Below are 17,369 nucleotides of genomic sequence, written 5' to 3' on the forward strand. Positions count from 1 at the left end.
CTCCTGAGCACTGGGATTAAAGGCATAGACCCCTATGCTTGGCCTGAAATGGGTTCTCGGCTAGTCCAGGCTAGGGTAGGCTTCACTCTGTAGCCAGTTTGTCCTTAAACTATTGCTCCTCCTTCCTTGGCTGCTCAGTGTCCATCACAGCACCTTGCCCTTGACTTCAGACGTGCAGCCCCTCCTCATTAACACAGCACTTCTTTCAAGCCGTTCACACCCTCGGGTCAGCTCGCTCTCACCGCACTGCAGGATTGACTCGGCTCCTGGGAGTTCCTGATGTGGTGTTTCGCTGAGTGACAGTGCACAGGTGCCAGGCCTGTCATGTTGGATTGTTTTAAAGCAGCTGTAGTGTTCGCTGGAATTAGATCTCCAGTGCTAACAGCCTGCAGATTGCTAGGTTTCAGTTTAAAAGACACTGTGACCGAGTCTTTGCTCTTAGGTGGTGTGACTAAGAGCTGAACTAGCACACCTCCCTGGGAGCTGGGGGTTGAGTTCCGTGGTGCTGAGGGCATCTGCCGGGGAGGGCTGCCCATGAGCCCCTAAATCAATTCCGAAGAAGCTGTGTTCAAACCCTGTTTATATCATCACTTCCATTTGATAAATTTGTGTGAGATACCAAGTGCATGTCTTCGGAAAGCAGCCTTCTCTCTGACTTCTGCGCACCTCACTGAACCCTGTTCATTTCGCTCCGTCTGCATTTCCTTAAGTTTGGTTCTCATTGCAGACTTCTGTGGCGCTGTGGGTACTTCAGTCACTGGGCTATGAGAAGCTGTACTGATGTCAGGCTAAGGTTTTCAGTGAACTGCCTGCCTGCCTGCCTGCCAGCTTGGAAAAACTTGGAATTACAGTTCGCAAATGAGAGCTTAGCATTTCTCTGAAACTCCCCATAGCAATGAAGTGTGCTAGTGTCCTGCAAATTGCTACCTGACCGCTTTAAGGAAAGCTTAGGTGTGCTGTGGCCTTCACTTTCTTCACGTAGAATCAAGATTGCTCACTGCAGGACGGGCGTGGCTGACCCTGCCTCTGTGGCCTCCCTACCCGCTGCCGACTTCTTAGTCCTCCAGCTTTAACCAAGTTGCTCTCTTTCTTTTTCCCCCTTCACACCTGAAGTCACTGCTACTTGTCAGGGCTCAGAGTAATTCCCCAGCCTGGCACAGCTGTGCCGTAGTCTTCAGTGATCCACTGCTTGCCCCCACTGACTCAGTTTCCATCAGAGCTTATATATATTGTGTGTACTGTTCACTTATTTTCCTTCCTTCTCCCAGGGGCCTGGGAATTTGGTCATTCTGTACCTCTTGGGAAACCTTGTGGCTGGGCCTCTGTAATCCCAGCACTGGGGAGAGGGGGACACGGGTATAAGGATGCCTACAAGTTTGGAATCCACCCCCACCCCCATACACACACACCATGAAACAAACTAAGCGTGCGCCTATGTCCCCCCCCCCCNCCCCCCCCCCCCCCCCCCGCCCAAGGAAGAAGAAACAGGTTTTATTGATGATTTTCTCTGGGCCAGCTACAGTGCTTGAGTGATTTTTTTCATACATGATCCTCCTGGCTCTGGAAGTAACTAAGTCTGTTGAGTAGTCGCTGCTTTAAAGCCTGACTTCACCCCAAAGGCCTGGCACTTAAGTAACCAGTTTTTCAGGTTTGTAGTAGCTTAGTGGCCACAAATTCCCAGGACACTCCATCACCTGCCAAATGCTCACACACCCTTCTTTTGGGCAGGGGCCTCTGATCCTGGAGTCCAGGCCCAAGGTTAAGAGAGCTGTTTGTCCGTGATGCTAGTGGTACTGCTTGGGCAGTAAATTCTAGTCAGAGAAGGCTACGGACAGTACCTGGTAGCTTTGGGAACTTGTGTGGGTGTTTGCGTAGTCACAGGGTCACATGACTAGAAATGGGTGGGAGCTGTCTCACTTCTGAACCTCTACCTCTGGGTAGGCTTTCCCAATAAGTCTGATTTAGTCCTTCTTCCTCCTCTCATCAGAACTGTTCAAAGTTAATCAGGGTTTTTGTTTTGTTTTGTGTGTGTGTATGTTGTAGTGATATTTCATTTGTATTTTAATAAATAAAGCTTGCCTGAAGATCAGGGAGTAAAACAGCTCCACTGGTCAGCTTTACAGACCAGGCAGTGGTAACACACACTGCTAATCCCAGTCACCACACTAGTTGCCATAGAAACTGTGTGGTGACATGCCTTTAATCCCAGAACTAGAGAGGATTATAAAACAGGAGACAGCTCTCAGTCTCAGTCTCATTCTGAGATTCCTGGAGGCAGCATCGCCATTTCAGACTGAGGTAGAGATAAGCGCCAGTGGCTGGCTGTTTTGCTTTTCTGACCTTCAGGTCCAATTTCTCTCTCTGAGTTTTTATTAATCATGCTTCAGTATGTGTGTGTTTTGTTTTTTTAAAGCACATTCTCAAGAAACTTCTTATCCACTCTCTTTTTACCCTTGCTGAGGAAATGGACCCCAGTTTATAAAATGGGCAAGCATTCTCCCAGGGAAGAGTAGAGGGAGAGTAGATAATTACTTGGCAGAACCAAAAAAACCCAATGATTTTGTATGAGGTGTTCAGGTTGACAGTAGCAAGTAGTCAGAGAGGGTTCTGCAGAGTTCTCTGTAGGGAACTGGCCTGCAGAAGATCTTGTCTTGTGGTGAGCAGAGTTATCAAGTCAGTTGAGGTCCAGACTGTAGTCTTCCAGAAACAGGCCAGCTTCACACATTATAGCTAGTTTTTAAAAAAATAACAGAATAAAAAACTTGAGGAATGGAGCTCGATTGATGGAGTCCCTGTCTAACATGCAGCTAGGGGGCCTAGGTTTGGCCCCTGACCTTAGCACTCAGGAGACGGGGACAGGGTCGTCAAGGAAAAAGCTTGAAAGTTAAAAACAATCCCTTGGAAAGACTGGAGAGATGGCCTAGTAGTTAAGAGTCCTGGCAGCCCCCAAATGCCTGCAACTACAGTTCCAGAGGAACTGACACCCTCTTCTGGGCTCCTTGGGCACTGTACATATGTAATGCACAGATGTACATGCTGGCAAAATACCCATACATATAAAATATTCAACACAGAATAAAATACGGCAGTCTTCTGGTTCTTCAGCACTCTGGGGTGACTGGGCTGGACCCCCCTCACACAGTGTGACTTAAGTAGTAGCTCACCTGAGTTGATGTTCTTAGAGTAAGGATGGATTTAAGTATTCTCAGGTTTTCCCAGCCAGGTGGTGTGGGGTAAAAGGGCCAGCCAAAGAAACCCACCCTGGCCCTGAAACCAGTGCTAAAGAAACACACTTTGACTCTAGACTCAGAGTCAGTGAAAGAAATATGCCCTGGCCCTGAAATTAGAGCCAAAAGGCTAAAAAGGGCCAGTGAAAGAAAGACTCCTTGGCCCAGAAACCAGAGCCATTCTGCCCTTGACCAACTAAGCAGAGAACAGACCAATCACTGAGCACGAGATCTAGCCAATCTGAGCTCGAGGGACTGAAATCTGACTAGTTCCACCCTGAAAATCTAAAGAGCCCTGTGTAAGCATTTCCACCCTGACAGAGGCAGCCGCTCTCCTGGGTTCTTCCCTTCCAATAAATCTCTTGACCGAGGATTGAATGAGACCTTCTTTCACGGGGAGCAGAGACTGAGCAGGGCTGAAATAGCTTGGCTGGCGAAGCCTTCTCCTGCTGGAGCAGGGCTGTAAGCTGCTAGCTTACAGTGACCTGTGGTATTCCTTGGCTCCTGACTGCTAGAATCCCTTTCCATCTGAGCTGTAATGCTTAAGGTGGCACTTGGTAGATTCTATCCTGGCCACTTTTTCTTTTCTTTTTTCTTTCTTCTTCTTCTTCTTCTTCTTCTTTTTTTTTTTTTTTTTTTTTTTTTTTTTTTTTTTTTTTTTTTNNNTTTTTTTTTTTTTTGGTTTTTCGAGACAGGGTTTCTCTGTGGTTTTGGAGCCTGTCCTGGAACTAGCTCTTATAGACCAGGCTGGTCTCGAACTCACAGAGATCTGCCTGCCTCTGCCTCCCGAGTGCTGGGATTCTGGGATTAAAGGCGTGTGCCACCACCGCCCGGCTTTTTCAAGTTTGCCACATTTGACTTGGTATTTTTGGCTAATGAAAGTATCTTCTTGTTTGCAGTAGTTGAAACAAATATGGCTAGAATGTCAAATCAGAGAGGAGTTAATTGTCAGGTCAGTGACAGTGACAAATGGCCTATCTTCTTTTCTAGCTACACTTGGGAAGCTGTTGATTCCAAAAACAACGCAGTTTATAAGATAAACGTCTGTGGAAATGTGGATCTTCCAGAGTGTGGGCCGACAAGTGCTGTTTGTATGTGTGACTTAAAGACAAAAACCTTTCGATCAGTGGGTAAGTAAAATAACATTATGTAAGCATAATGCATGGCTCTAGTGGTGTACACAACTGTATGCTTATAATATAAATAACAACATAAATAATGATTTAATAGACATTTTTAAAAAGATTATTTTGGCCATGTGTTTGCGCGATTCGGGTTCCCACAGCTTTGGCTTTGGGTTTCCAGTTCTTACAGCTTTGGGTTGGGTGCGGGTGCAGGTTCGAGTTTGTGTTTCCGCGGCATGCCTTCAGTTCAAGATCTCGGTTCTTGCCGCGCTTTCTGCTCGCTTGCGCGCGCGCTTTCTGCAGTGCGGCATGGCAGGGCTTCGAAATTCCTGTTTCTGCGGCGCCCCTAGCTTCGGGTTTGGATTCCAGCGGCGCGGGTTTGTGGGTTCCTGTGGTGTTGTTTCGGTTCATGGAGTCCCTTCTCTCGGCTAGCCTCTGGGCAGTCCCCTCACGTGGAGTGTGGCTCAGGCTTGGCTTCACCGCACTTAGCTTGTCCCCCCCCATCCTCCCCACGCCTAGCTGGGCTTGGCCAAAGCTTGCCTCTGGGGCAACAGAGTGCTGAGTGACTGTCCCCCTGCAGCTGCACAGTGAGATCCATAGCTGTTCTTTGTAAATCTTGCAGCTCAGATGGAAAGGGACCTAGCCTTCTGGGCTGGAAGCTGGGCTGTATTTGAAAAGACAACCCAGCATGTTTAACGCTCCTGGTTTGTGTAGAGCTTCTCTGTGAGCAGAAGGCCCTATATGTCGTATGTGTGTTCACTATTTTCATCCTGATTCCCTTGGAATAGGCGATACTCATTTGAGAAGTTCATCCAGATCCCTCCTGGAATTCAACACCACCACGGACTGCCACCCTTCAGATTCCCAGCACAGAACGCAGAGCAGCATTACGTTTCTGTGTGGGAAGACCCTGGTGAGTGGCCTCCAGCGCCTTGTCAGGCGTAGTCTTCCTTCTGGCATTCTTGTGAGAGAAGTCCTGATCCAGGAGGGATAAACGGCTAAAATTAACAGCCAGACTCGGTCCACATTCACTCCCCCCATCCAGAACCACTAAGTAGGCAAATCTTAAACATGGTGAAACTTGAGTTAGGATGAATGTTAATTTTGAACCAGCCCGTAACTGCTCATTGTACACATTGAGATCTTAATGTCTCTGGGTGGCAGCATGAGCTGTGGAGGTGGTGATGTAGAGTAAACTAGCTGCTGACGTCTGCAGATTGCTCTAAGGGTTTGGTGTTCACTGTATGGGAAGCAGGGTTTGAAGATGAACTGGGGCTTTGCACATGGGTTGGGGAGGTAGAAGTTAGTTACCGAGGGTCTGTTGATCTGGAGTCATCCCTGGCTGCCAGAAGGGACTGCCTGGGGTGGGGTCTGGTGAGTCTACAGGGCTCTTTAGGGACCTCCTCACAGGATGTATGAGGTCATACTTTCTGGCTTTGATTTTGCTGATTTTTGGTCAGAGAACATTGGGCTCTTAAGAGGAAGATGAAGGCTCGCTTCCCATGCGTTTACTTTGCTTGTGGAATTGGAGCGGCTGGCGTGTCTGCTGGAGACTCTCCTATCCCAGCCTTTCCATTTGGGGAAGTTCTTGGTAACCTTGTTACACAGCAATTAGGACTCCTTGTCACACCGTTAGTTTACCTGTGAGGTGAAAGACAAACTTTCACTATCAAGTGGTATGGTAACTTTTTTTTTAAACAGGGAACTCCTGAGTTTGTGACTTCCACAGACTGCGTGCATTACTTTGAATGGAGGACTACTGCAGCCTGCAAGAAGGACATATTTAAAGCTGATAAGGAGGTAATGGGGTCGGGGACTATTTGGCTATGAAATCTACTCTGGAGACCCCGAGAGACAGAAAGGGTGTGGATTTGGATGGGAGAGGAGGGGGAAGAGTTTTGAGGAGTTAGGAGAGGGGAAACCATAATCAGAATGTTTCCTGAAAGAAAAATCTTTTTTTCAAGAAAAGGAAAAAAAAAAAAACTTCATAGAAGGTTGTTACTGGGGATGGTGGGAGGTTTCAAATATTAGGTTTTATTTTTGTGGATGTCAGGGTCTGTTTGTACAGAGAAGCTATGAGATTCATTTGTTAAAAATTACTTCCAGTCTGGCTTCTGGTAGTGTACATGACACACACAGCCAGGCTTGGGTTTAGGTTTTTGTCCTGAGGGTCCCACCTCTGGGGCCCTCAGGGATCTAACTGCTTCATCTTCCTCTGCTCCGGCTCCCTACCCATGCTAGATCTCACTTGGATGATTCTTTTTCTGCCAGTTTTTATTGCCAGAGTCTCATGTAAGGCAGGCTGGCCCCAGACGACCTGAAACTTTAACCCTTCTACCCTCCTGCGGTGGTTAAGCCCGATTGTCTGCTTGATAGATTTAGAGTTGCCATGGAAATGAACCTCTGGGTGTGTGGGGCTTTCTAGACTGACTTCATTGAGGTGAGAAAGCAGACCTGGCTGTGGGTGGGGACCTTTCGGGGCTCAGGTCCTGGAGTGAGCAGAAAGCAGGAACTGAACTGAGCACCAACGTGCCTACTTCCTTGTTGTGAATTAAATGTGACAGTGAATTAAGTGTGCCACACACTCCTGTTCTCTGCCGTGATGAACTGAGAGCCAAATAAGCCCCCTTCCTGAAGTGCCTCAAAGAGGAGGAAAGCTACTGAGGCACTGGGGCTGCAGATGTGAGCCTGGCCGTTAGAGCTCCAGCCTCAGCCAGGGTGCCTGCCCCAGATGGTGCCTTTTAAATCAGCGCCTTACCCAGTAGGTTCTGGGAGGATCTGTGTCTCTGCATCCCCTCTCCTTGTACCTGGGGAGACGTTGCAGAGGTGGCGCTGGTAGCCTGGCTAAAGCTAGAACAGTGAATAGACAAACAGCAGCAGAGGCAGTAGCTCAGGGTTAAGTCTCTCAGACAGACCTTCCCCAAGGCCTTTGGGGACAGGCTTTCCCCAGCCTTACTCCTGCCTTCTTCCAGTCTTCGCCTAGCTAGAGGGCTGCTGCTTGTTCCTGTTCTCACAGCCCATGGCGCGTTGCACTCTGAGTAAATGCTGTGTGTCTCTTGCTTGTGTGGGGACACTGATTTGTGGGGTTGAAACACTTAGGTTCGCTGTTCTTTCTGGCTCTTTGAAGCAATCTGGACCTCATTCCATAGCCTATGCTGTCTTCACGTTTGCAGTGCTTCTTACTCTGCCTTTTTGAGTGCAGGGGCGTCAGCACCTTGGTTGCTTTTGACACAGCCCAGTTAGTCAGCCTTCTTGCCGTCTTTCTAGGGGAGTGTGGTGTTCAGCTGGAGTTCCCTCCTGTCACAGGCTCCTCCACCCCACCCCATTGTCAGAGAGTCCTGGTCTGAGAAGCAGGGCATGTGTGGTAGATTGCTTAAGGATCTTCGGCTAGTAGGCCACTCTTCTAGGTGAAGTAGGGGAGTGTGGGGTTTGATGTGATCTCTTAGCTTTTTGACAAGGCCAGTCTAGGGAAAAGGTCAGTGGACAGAAGCTTGCTGCAGGTTCGATAATGTCTAAGAGACATTTGAGAGCTGGGTGTTACTCAGTTAACTGTTGTACCCTCACCTGCCATCTAAGAGATAAAACATTAGAGCGTTTTGTTACAGAGAATGTCCTTGGAAATGGCTGTAGAGAGTGGATTTTCAGACTGGTTGGTTGGGCGGTGTGATAGTGTGCTTCCTACTGCTGTGATAAGCACCATGGCTAATAGCAGCTTGGGGAGGAAAGAGTATTATGGGATACATTCTTTTCATGCAATTTCAAATAAAATCTTATAAGTAGCTACTTTTCCCTTGCTGGCCAGGGCCTTTTCACTCCTGGGTTCATCTTTGAATGTGCATGTTTTTGTTTATGAAAGAGTCAAAACTCCAAAGCACAGGATTTTGCTGACAGTAGTGGACCCCTTGATATTTTTATTATAAAATGCCCATTAGTTCACAGAGATGAGAGAACGGTCATGAATGAGAGTGGAGTAAGGATACTTCAAGCCGCCCATCATAGGGTTTCTATGGCTGTGAAGACACACCATGATCACTGCAGCTCTAAGGAAAACATTTAATTGGTATGGCTAATGAAGGGGCCTGGTCAATTGATAAATAACCAGACCAGCTCATTACAAAAGATTTAGTTTTTTTTTTTTTTTTTTTTTTTTGACACAGGGTTTCTCTGTGGCTTTGGAGCCTGTCCTGGAACTAGCTCTGTAGACCAGGCTGGTCTCGAACTCACAGAGATCCACCTGCCTCTGCCGCCAGAGTGCTGGGATTAAAGGCGTGCGCCACCACCGCCTGGCAAAAGATTTAGTTTTTAGTAATTGAGGAAAAAGGGAAAACTTACACAACCAAAGATCCCCCCCCCCCCCCAACACCAGGAGCGCTGGGAACCAAAGAGGAAGAAACAAGCTCACCTGGGTATTTTATCTGTTTTCTGTAGCTCCAGGGGGGACACACCTTAAATGGAAGGTGATTGGCTGAAGTCCCCCGTCAAATGGCTTGCCTACAGTAGCAGCTGTTTGGCTGTGTGGAGGAGGCTGGGAGTCTTGTGGAATTTGGCTGTTGCTCCTTGAGTAGTAGGAACCTTTTTGAGCAGGGAGAGGTGTTCTGGTTTTTGAAAGATTGGTCATGTTGTGAAGTCATGGGCTAGGGGTGTGTGTAGGGGATCAAAGCTGCAATTGGGGAACCTGTTAGAGACTGTTGGATTCTGGTAGTTTGGACAAAGGTGGTCATGGTGGAGGTGACAGGAAGTGAAGACATCAGGGGCTGACTCGGAGAATCAACTGACGTAACTAGCTAGTACTTGGATATGGGATGTGCAGGAACTTGGCCGCATCCAGATGCCATGGTTTTGACCCCAGGCTACTTGCTGGTCCCCCACCCCCAATTGTCTGAGGTGGAGGACTGCATGCTGTTGGAAAACCGTATGCTCACGTGAATATTTTGAAGTGGTTTCTGTGCCAGGTGGTGGCGGTGAGAGCAGCAGATGCTTCAGATCTGGATCATCTGACAGGTGTCTGAGCCATTCACATGGAGCAAGGTTGAGCCGGCACAGGGGAGAGGGGCCAGGTGCCTATTTAGGAGCACCTCTGTGTTTGTGATTGTTTTAAATGTTGCCTATTGCATGTGCATGGTATGTGTGGGTTGCACTTGCGGAGATCTGAGAGGACACTTTGTGGAGCTGGTTCTCACCTTTCACCTTTCGGTGGCTTCTGGGAATTAAATATAGTCTCCAGCCAGGTGTGTGTGTGTGCTAAGCAACTTTACCCACTCAGCCTCCCTACTCAAACCACCTATGGATTTAGAATCAGAAGATGGTGAGGATGCAGCCAGGGCATCAGGAAATAGTTTCCTCTGGACAGGAATCTAAGGGAAAGGGGAGTGAAGGGCCTCAGGCTGTGGTCATTCTCTATCACAGGCCTAAGAAATGAGCTTCAGATCTGGCAACAGGCAAACTCACCTGGCAGGTGTGGCTCTGGTGGGATGAGGGGCAGGCTCCAGATATAATAGTGCTAGAAAGAAGAGACAAAGGACAGGGCGGTTCAGGGACTTTTCTCTTAAAGTGCAGAGAAGAGAAGATAGCTGTAAGGAAAGACACTGGTAAGGAGGCGGATCTTGTTGCATACTGCAGGACGTGGTCCAGGCCTGGTGAACCATGGTGATGGGAGGTGAGAGGAGGTGGTTAGGGATGTGCAGCCTTAAGAAGGGGCAAAGGCCTTAGAGATGCTCTAGAAGACTGAACTGTTTTTTTGAGACAAGGTCTTAACTATGTAGTCCTGGCTGGCCTGGGAACTTGCTATGTAGGCCAGGTTTGCCTCGAACTCACAGAGTTCTTCCTGCCTCTGCCTCCTGAGTGCTGGATTAAAGGGGCGCGCCACCACACCTGACATAACCATGTTTGTTTTGCACCTAAGGGATAGAAATCACGGTTGTGTGGTGTCCATCCCAAGTTTGTGATCTGCTGGCCCCAAGCTGTGGGGTAAAGGAAGGCTGGCTCACTCTCCTCTGCTTCCCTAGGTGCCATGCTATGCATTTGATGAGAAGTTAAAGAAGCATGATTTAAACCCACTGATCAAGTTGAGTGGTGGCTACCTGGTAGACGATTCTGATCCTGACACATCTCTGTTCATCAACGTGTGTCGAGACATAGGTAAGTCTTTTACAGGAGCAGGGTGGGAAGTGGTCGTCACTTGCCCGTTAGTTCTCTCTGGAGAGCTGTGTTCTCTCCCTCAGCAAATCTGATCCTTCCCTCCTCCAACCCTGCAAATTCTGCTCAAGCTATTGCTTCTGCTGAAGGTTTTCTCTGTCAGATACTTTGGGATTTGGGGCTCCATGGTGACGTTTGTTTCAGTTTGCTGTGTTTACCCAAGCCCCGAGGCTTTGGGTTGGAGGCTGAGTCAAAGGGACTGAGGGATGAGAAGGCTTTGAGAGTGTGGCTGTCATGTGTGCTGGGGTAGGAATGACTCTGGTTTTCTTTGGAGAACTGTGAGAGGCCAGCATATCTTTTCCTGATAACCAGAGGCTGTAAATGAAGGCCTTTATCTCAAAAGGGCTGTCTAGTTTTACTGCGTAGTTATTTATTACTTGCTATGCTCCCCAGTTCTTGTGCTTTCCTCATGGGCTGAGCACTGGGAGCCCTGTGGACCAGGACTGCTCTTTCTGCTGTGCTAACTGCAATTGGGCCGTAAAGAAATTGTACTGACAAGTAAGAACATTTAGAAAGGAAAGAAATAGGAGGCATAGTTTTCTGTTTTCCTTATGTTTCTTTCTTAATATATCTGAGATGTTGGTCTTAGAAAAATTTTGGGGAAAAAATACCAGTTTAGTACTACATGACAGTGGGAGGTAGGTATGTGCCTGATGTCAGTTCTTTATATTGAATACAAGCACATTCATCTTACCTGTGTATTCTGATTAGCTGTTTAAAATAATCTTTAGACCCTACCCAGGACTGCTAGTGACCAGTGGTGACGTCAGGCTTTTCATGTGAGGTTACAATAACTTTAAGTTTGATCCTAAACTTCTGCAACACTGTGATGTTTCGATCTGGAAAACATTGAAATTTCTTGTTCTTTTTTTTTGTTTTTGAGACAGGGTTTCTCTGTGACTTTGGAGCCTGTACTGGAACTAGCTCTCTGTAGACCAGTCTGGCCTCAAACTCAAGAGATCCACCTGCCTCTGCCTCCTGAGTGCTGGTGGTGGTGCACACCTTGAATCCTGTTTGTTTGTTTCGAGATCTGGACGTAAGGATTCACATGAACTCTGCTTTTGTCACTTGCTCTGCCTTAAGTCATCTGTGCTGTTTTGCAGACTCCCTTCGGGATCCAAGCTCACAGCTGAGAGCCTGTCCTGCTGGCACTGCCGCCTGTCTGCTGAAGGGAGACCAGGCGTTTGATGTTGGCCGGCCGAAGGAGGGACTGAAGCTGGTGAGCAAGGACAGGTCAGTCTATAGCCACCTGGGTGGCTTACTTTAGGTCCTCAGCAAGAGAGTCTGCCCTCTAGGAGGACTGATGGAGAAGAGAAGGGAGTGGGAGCTTGGTATTGGGGTGCTGGCGTGACCCGTGTGGAGATGCCATTGTGAGACCCATTGGTCTGTACAGTTAATACTGGCAAAAGAGGAGAACAAGAACGAACTGGACTTCTAGGAGCCAGGGAGGCACATCCCATTTCCAGCAGGCTCGCTGGCCTGTCTCAAGCTGGTTTACATGTTGCTCGCGTATTTTATTAGGTAACATTTATTTGGCTTTGTGAGACAGTCTTGCTGTGCAGCTCACAGTAACTTGGTTTATGAGCTGGGTACAGTGACACAGGCTTTTTTTTTTCTTTTTAATTTTTGATTTCTTGAGACTGGGTTTCTCTGTAGCTTTGGAGCCTGTGCTGGAACTAGCTCTTGTAAACCAGGCTGTCCTCTAACTCACAGAGATCCTCCTGCCTCTGCCCTCTGAGTGCTCGGATTAAAGGCGTGCGCCACCACCTCCCGGCTTCAAAGTAGCTTGGGGTCCTTGACCCTGCTCATGTTTTTCATTTTGTATCACTTGTCGCGTTAGCCTTAACCTTTCTTTTGGAGAAGTACGTGAGGCAGTTTGCTGGTGGCCCTCAGCATACAGCAGGGCTTGAACTAGAAAAGGCTGGGAGTTTTCCGTGGCCTCATAATCCTCTCAACAACAGAACTGTTGCATGAGGGTCCTGTTTGTTTGCCTCTTTAACGTCCCCGGGGTCTGGTAGTCAACTGATAAGCATGTTGTTAGGGCTGCAGCATTTGGAGTTGGGAGGGATGGTTCAGAGCGGCAGGTTGGTGACTGACGGAGGGCTCAGGGAATGGAGGGTACCATGCAGAGCGTGACTTGTCTATTGCCAGCACTGTGCGATGGTGCATGGGAGATAAGGGCATGTCCCACAGCTGAGGCAGGAGCGGGGACTTTGGTTGGGCTTTGGGTGTAGCAGCCCTAGCCTGTGACTGCTGTGCCTGCCATCTTGACCAGCCACAGACTGACAGGTTGATATACAGCACTTTGGTTTGCAGTTGGATGTCAGGGGAAGATCATGTGACCTTGTGCAGAAAATTGTTAGGCCTCCCCAGCTATGTTGATCTGTTTTCTTAGGTTTTCACAGAAGTGTTCTTTATGGAGAAACTTCCCTCAGGATTTGTATGTGCTCACTGATTGTCATGTTGGTCTGACTTTCAACAGGGAGATCTCTGAAGCTTACACTTTGATGCTTTTTAAAATGGAAATATGACAGTGTTTATTATTTCCCTCTGCTAGTCCACTCCTCAAATGTGCTGACTGCCCAGGGCAGTGCCTCTGTTTGAATGTGATCTGCCCTTCTGTAATAGAGTTTCTCCACGTGGCTTCTGCAGGCTTGTTCTGACTTATGTGAAGGAAGAGGGTGAAAAGCCAGACTTCTGTAATGGTCACAGCCCTGCAGTGACGATAACATTTGTGTGCCCATCTGAGCGAAGAGAGGTGAGTGAGTGACTTGTCTCTAAGTAACTTTAAAGATGTGATCCTCAGGGAGACTGGCCCAAATGATCGTGTGTCTGTGTTTGAGACATGCAAGGGTGGTGGACTAAAGGGATCTGGGACTTTCAGTGGGGAGACTGCTTCTACGAGCGCGGGCTCCCTGGGGTGCCCAGTTTGCTCGTCTGTGTGTGCTAGTTTAGAGGTAGGGTCTTCTTGGGGCTCCTCAGCTTCCCAAGTGCTGGGGTGCAAGTGTGCATCCCTCACGCCCTTCTCTGATCACACCAGCTGGGAAGGCGTGAGTAGTGTTTGTTGTCACCTGGACGAGGTGAGTAGTTTGTGGGTAAATGTGCATGTGTGTGTGTGTTTAGCAATAGTTGAAAAGCTCCAACTAATCTGAATCCTGAGACTTCTTTTCTTCTTTTAGTGGGTGTTTCTGTGTATGAGTTTAGTTTGTGTGTGGTGTAGATAAATCTGGAGGCCAGAGAACAACCTAGCATGTCATTTCTCAGGTTCCCACAACCAGGCAGGTTATGCTTGCTGATCTGGTCAGCAAGCCTCAGGGATCTACCTGTCTGCACCTCCCTGGTGCTGGGATTACAGGTGTGCACCACAGTGTCTGGCTTTTTAAAAAGTAGGTTCTGGAGATCAAAATTACATGGCAGTAACTTTACATACTGAGTTACCTCCCCACCCCTGAAGCCTGGGATTCTTGTAGGGAGGAAGTCACTTTTGTCCCCCCCCAACCCCCCGTTTTGTCTCCTGCCTGCCATCTCTCTCACTCACAGTCCTAGACAGATTTATTACTCTGTCTCTTGGCTACGTTTAATTTTCATTTTATTTATTTACTTCTTGGTTGCTGGGGTTGAAAACCAGGGCCTTGGACATGCCAGCAGCTATTTTTACTGCAGAGCTGCTTTTAAATCTTGGAGAGAGGCAGGTGGTCAGGTATCTTTTTTGAATGCATAGTTTGTTGTTCATACATAATAAAAGAGGGAAACAGTTCCCATGAAATAAACCTAACAACCTAACAGTTTCTCTCTACATGATGACACCGATATCTAGAGGCAGAGTTCACTTGTGGACAGTTGGTAGAGGTGGTGGCACCAAGGAGGTTACCAGTCTGAAGGTCCAGTGCCCAGCAGACCCCCACGTCCACACCCACTGGTGGGAAGGACGGTGAGTGGCTGCTAGCTCCACTACAGGTGTTCCTTGAAGGCGTCAGAGGCACAGGCGCAGCCACAGGTGTGGTTAGTCAGGTCTGCGTGGTGTGGGACGTTCACTGCCTACAGAGCCGGCTGTCGGCAGGTGATCCGGTGAGCTGTGGCCACCTGAAGGGTGTATTGTTGCTAGAGTGTGTGCATGGCTCTTGTGTGCTGAGGTCCATTGGAGGTGACCAGCGTCTGCCGAGCCTCTTGGAGCCTGGGTTTGTATGACCCTCCTGAGGATTTCTTGTCTTTGCAGACCTTTTGGCCTCTGCTCCTGATTGATAGGGGTCACCTGATCCCAGTGTGTTGCTGTCAGCACATCCTGATTTCAGGACAGGGAGCAGGAGGGCCTCCATTTTATCTTTATTTTGACTTCAATGTCGTGAGTCCTTCGAGTCGTCTCCACAGGTGCCTGTCCACATTGGCCTGCCACTTGAGTGAGAAAAGGAAGGGCTTCCCTTTGAGTTTTTTCTTCCCTTTTGTAGTAGAAATAAGAAGAGTGAATTCTATTGCTGAACAAATATGGAGCTTGCTTTGATTTTAGGTCAGTCACTGCCTGTCTGGTCCATGTGTGGGGGTCGGAGGGATACAAACCAGTCGAGGTTCAGCTTGCCATCAAGCACTCTATCTAGTTTCTTACTGCTATCAGCTTAGCGGATGCCTTCTTGGTGTTCTGAGTGTATGGAGAGGAAGTCATGTGCAGTGTGTCTGTAGACATAGAATCTCAATCCTGGTGGATGCTCTAGGCAGCAGTGCTGATGGACTCCCATTTTATCTGTTCTGTGTATGGAGAGAATTGGCTTTCCCCAGAATGACGGACTACCAGAAGTCTTCGTGCCTCCTTCACACTCGAGATCCAAGGCTTTTCTTGGTGCTGTTTGTTTCTTCTTCAAGCTGTTCCTTGGACAGAATGTGTTCTGTGTTGTCCTTGAGAAGTTTGCTTATGCATTTTGTTGGCTTGTTGAGTGCTTTGGCAGCTGGTATCTAATCAATATTCGCCTTGTTATGTTCTTTTTAAAAGTTCACTGAATTTATGGACTGTAAAATTCACCTGTTTTGTTATACAATTCGACGGTCCTAGCATTTTTGCTTTGTGTATCCTTTCCCACAGTCTAATCTAGACCCCGCCCCACGCTCCAGGGTGCTTTTGCAAGTTAGTACTCACTTATTTTCCCTTCCTCTTCACAGCGTGCACACCACGCGAGTCTGCTTTGTGGCTGCGGATTTGCTCTTTTTGGATAGTTCATATGAACGGAGCTGCGTAGTGTGTAGGTCTCTGGTGCTGACTCTGAGCACTCAGCTCTGCAGCCCCTTGGCAGGTTGTACGGAGCCTAATGCTGGGAAGAAGCACCAAGTTTTAGTCAAGCAGAGGCTTGTGGCTGCAGTGCTGCAGCTTGTGAACCACGTGTGCACTGGGACTGGCCTCCAGCAGGTGTGCAGAAAGCTCTGAGGGGTTAAGGTGCCCAGAGCAGCATCGTTCTTCTGGTGCCACGACCAGTTCCTCCGAGGGTAACAAGGAGGTGTGACTCATGAGCTGGGAACCTGCTAGCATCCTCCGTGGTTCCCATCAAAGCTCAAAGCACAAGATGGCAGAGCACATTTGCTCCAGCTGGGGAAACCTAGCTTCATCCAGAGCAGCTTCTTAAAAGAATTTTTAAAATTACATTTGTGTAATTGCACATGCATGTGTAAGGGTTATATGCTTGGTTCTCTTCCACCATGTGTGTCCTAGAGATGGCACTCAGGTCAGCTGCCAAGCTTAGCAGCAGGGACTTGCTGAGCCATCCCACCTGCCCTAGAAGAACTTTTTATTTAGGTGTACATTACACCTTGAGAGGTGTGTGTGTGTGTGTGTGTGTGTGTGTGCATGTGATGTGCACAGTTGTGTGTGGTGGCTAGAGGACCCTGGGTGTTGTTACGTAGGAGCTGTCTACCCTATTATTTTGAGAAAGCATTTCACTGGGACCTGAGACTTGCCAGATTGGCCCAGGTTAGCCAACCACTGAGCTCAGGGCTGCTTCCTCCCCAGCCTTGTGATTACAGAGTGTGTGCTGTTGTGCATGGCTTGTTACGTGGGTCTGGGCATTCGACGTGGGTCTTCATGCTTGGACAGCAAACACTTTACTGACTGAGCTGTTTTCCAACCCATATTTGTTCTTTTGAGAGGTCTTGCTTTGTAGGTCAGTTCAGGCGGATCTTAAACCTACAGTGCTCCTGCTTTAGCCTTTCAAGGGCTGGCACAACAGGTGTGCAAACTGGCTCTGAGAAGTTTGAGGGCAGCGGATGGTGGTGCTCTTGCATGGCAGTGTTCCCTCAGCTCCAGGGTGTGGAGCCACCCATAATGCTTACCAGGGTGCACCGATTCCTCAGTGATGAGGTTCAGAGTGGACTTGCTAACTATGGCTTGGGTGTCACTCACAGTGACAGGTCAAATGGAGAGAAAAGGTTAAAAACAAGTTGTAGATTATGCTGAGGTGGCCCAGAGAGCAGAGGGCTTTCTGTGCATGACGATCTTAGTTTGAACCCCAAATACCCGTTTCTTTGACCTCAGTGCTGGGTGTGTTAGGAGACAGGCAGGTCCCTGGGTCTCATTGACCAGCCAGTCCAGCAGAGCCGCACTCTCCGGGCTCATCTGGTATTCCTGCAAAACCGCCAGAAAACACAGGGTGGGAAGTGGCACATGAAGACATCTGAAGTTGACCTGTGGCCTCCCAGTGCACACACAGTTGAGTGCACCTGCACACACACACCTGAGTTTTGGTAAGAGTAATAGAATTAGACAACCAGAATGTGCCAGGGACAAGGAACAGAAAAACAGAAAGTTCTAGCAGCCTGTGTTTGGGCTTTCCCAGAACATGGGAGG

General features: G+C 48.4%; 1 protein-coding gene across 1 annotated transcript in view; it reads left to right on the forward strand.

Moving 5' to 3' along the window:
• Igf2r (insulin like growth factor 2 receptor) overlaps positions 1 to 17,369 on the forward strand; it is a 96,164-nt gene that overhangs the window by 19,648 nt on the left and 59,147 nt on the right. Inside the window, exons 2-7 of the mRNA XM_050135894.1 lie at positions 4,218 to 4,357; positions 5,140 to 5,264; positions 6,053 to 6,151; positions 10,357 to 10,489; positions 11,650 to 11,779; positions 13,199 to 13,304. Coding sequence (XP_049991851.1) covers positions 4,218 to 4,357; positions 5,140 to 5,264; positions 6,053 to 6,151; positions 10,357 to 10,489; positions 11,650 to 11,779; positions 13,199 to 13,304 — 733 coding nt within the window. The remainder of the gene's footprint in view (positions 1 to 4,217; positions 4,358 to 5,139; positions 5,265 to 6,052; positions 6,152 to 10,356; positions 10,490 to 11,649; positions 11,780 to 13,198; positions 13,305 to 17,369) is intronic.

This window comes from Alexandromys fortis, unplaced genomic scaffold (assembly GCF_014885135.2).
Source record: "Alexandromys fortis isolate MF-2015 unplaced genomic scaffold, M_Fortis_MF-2015_v1.1 scaffold_23, whole genome shotgun sequence".
Lineage (NCBI taxonomy): Eukaryota > Metazoa > Chordata > Mammalia > Rodentia > Cricetidae > Alexandromys > Alexandromys fortis.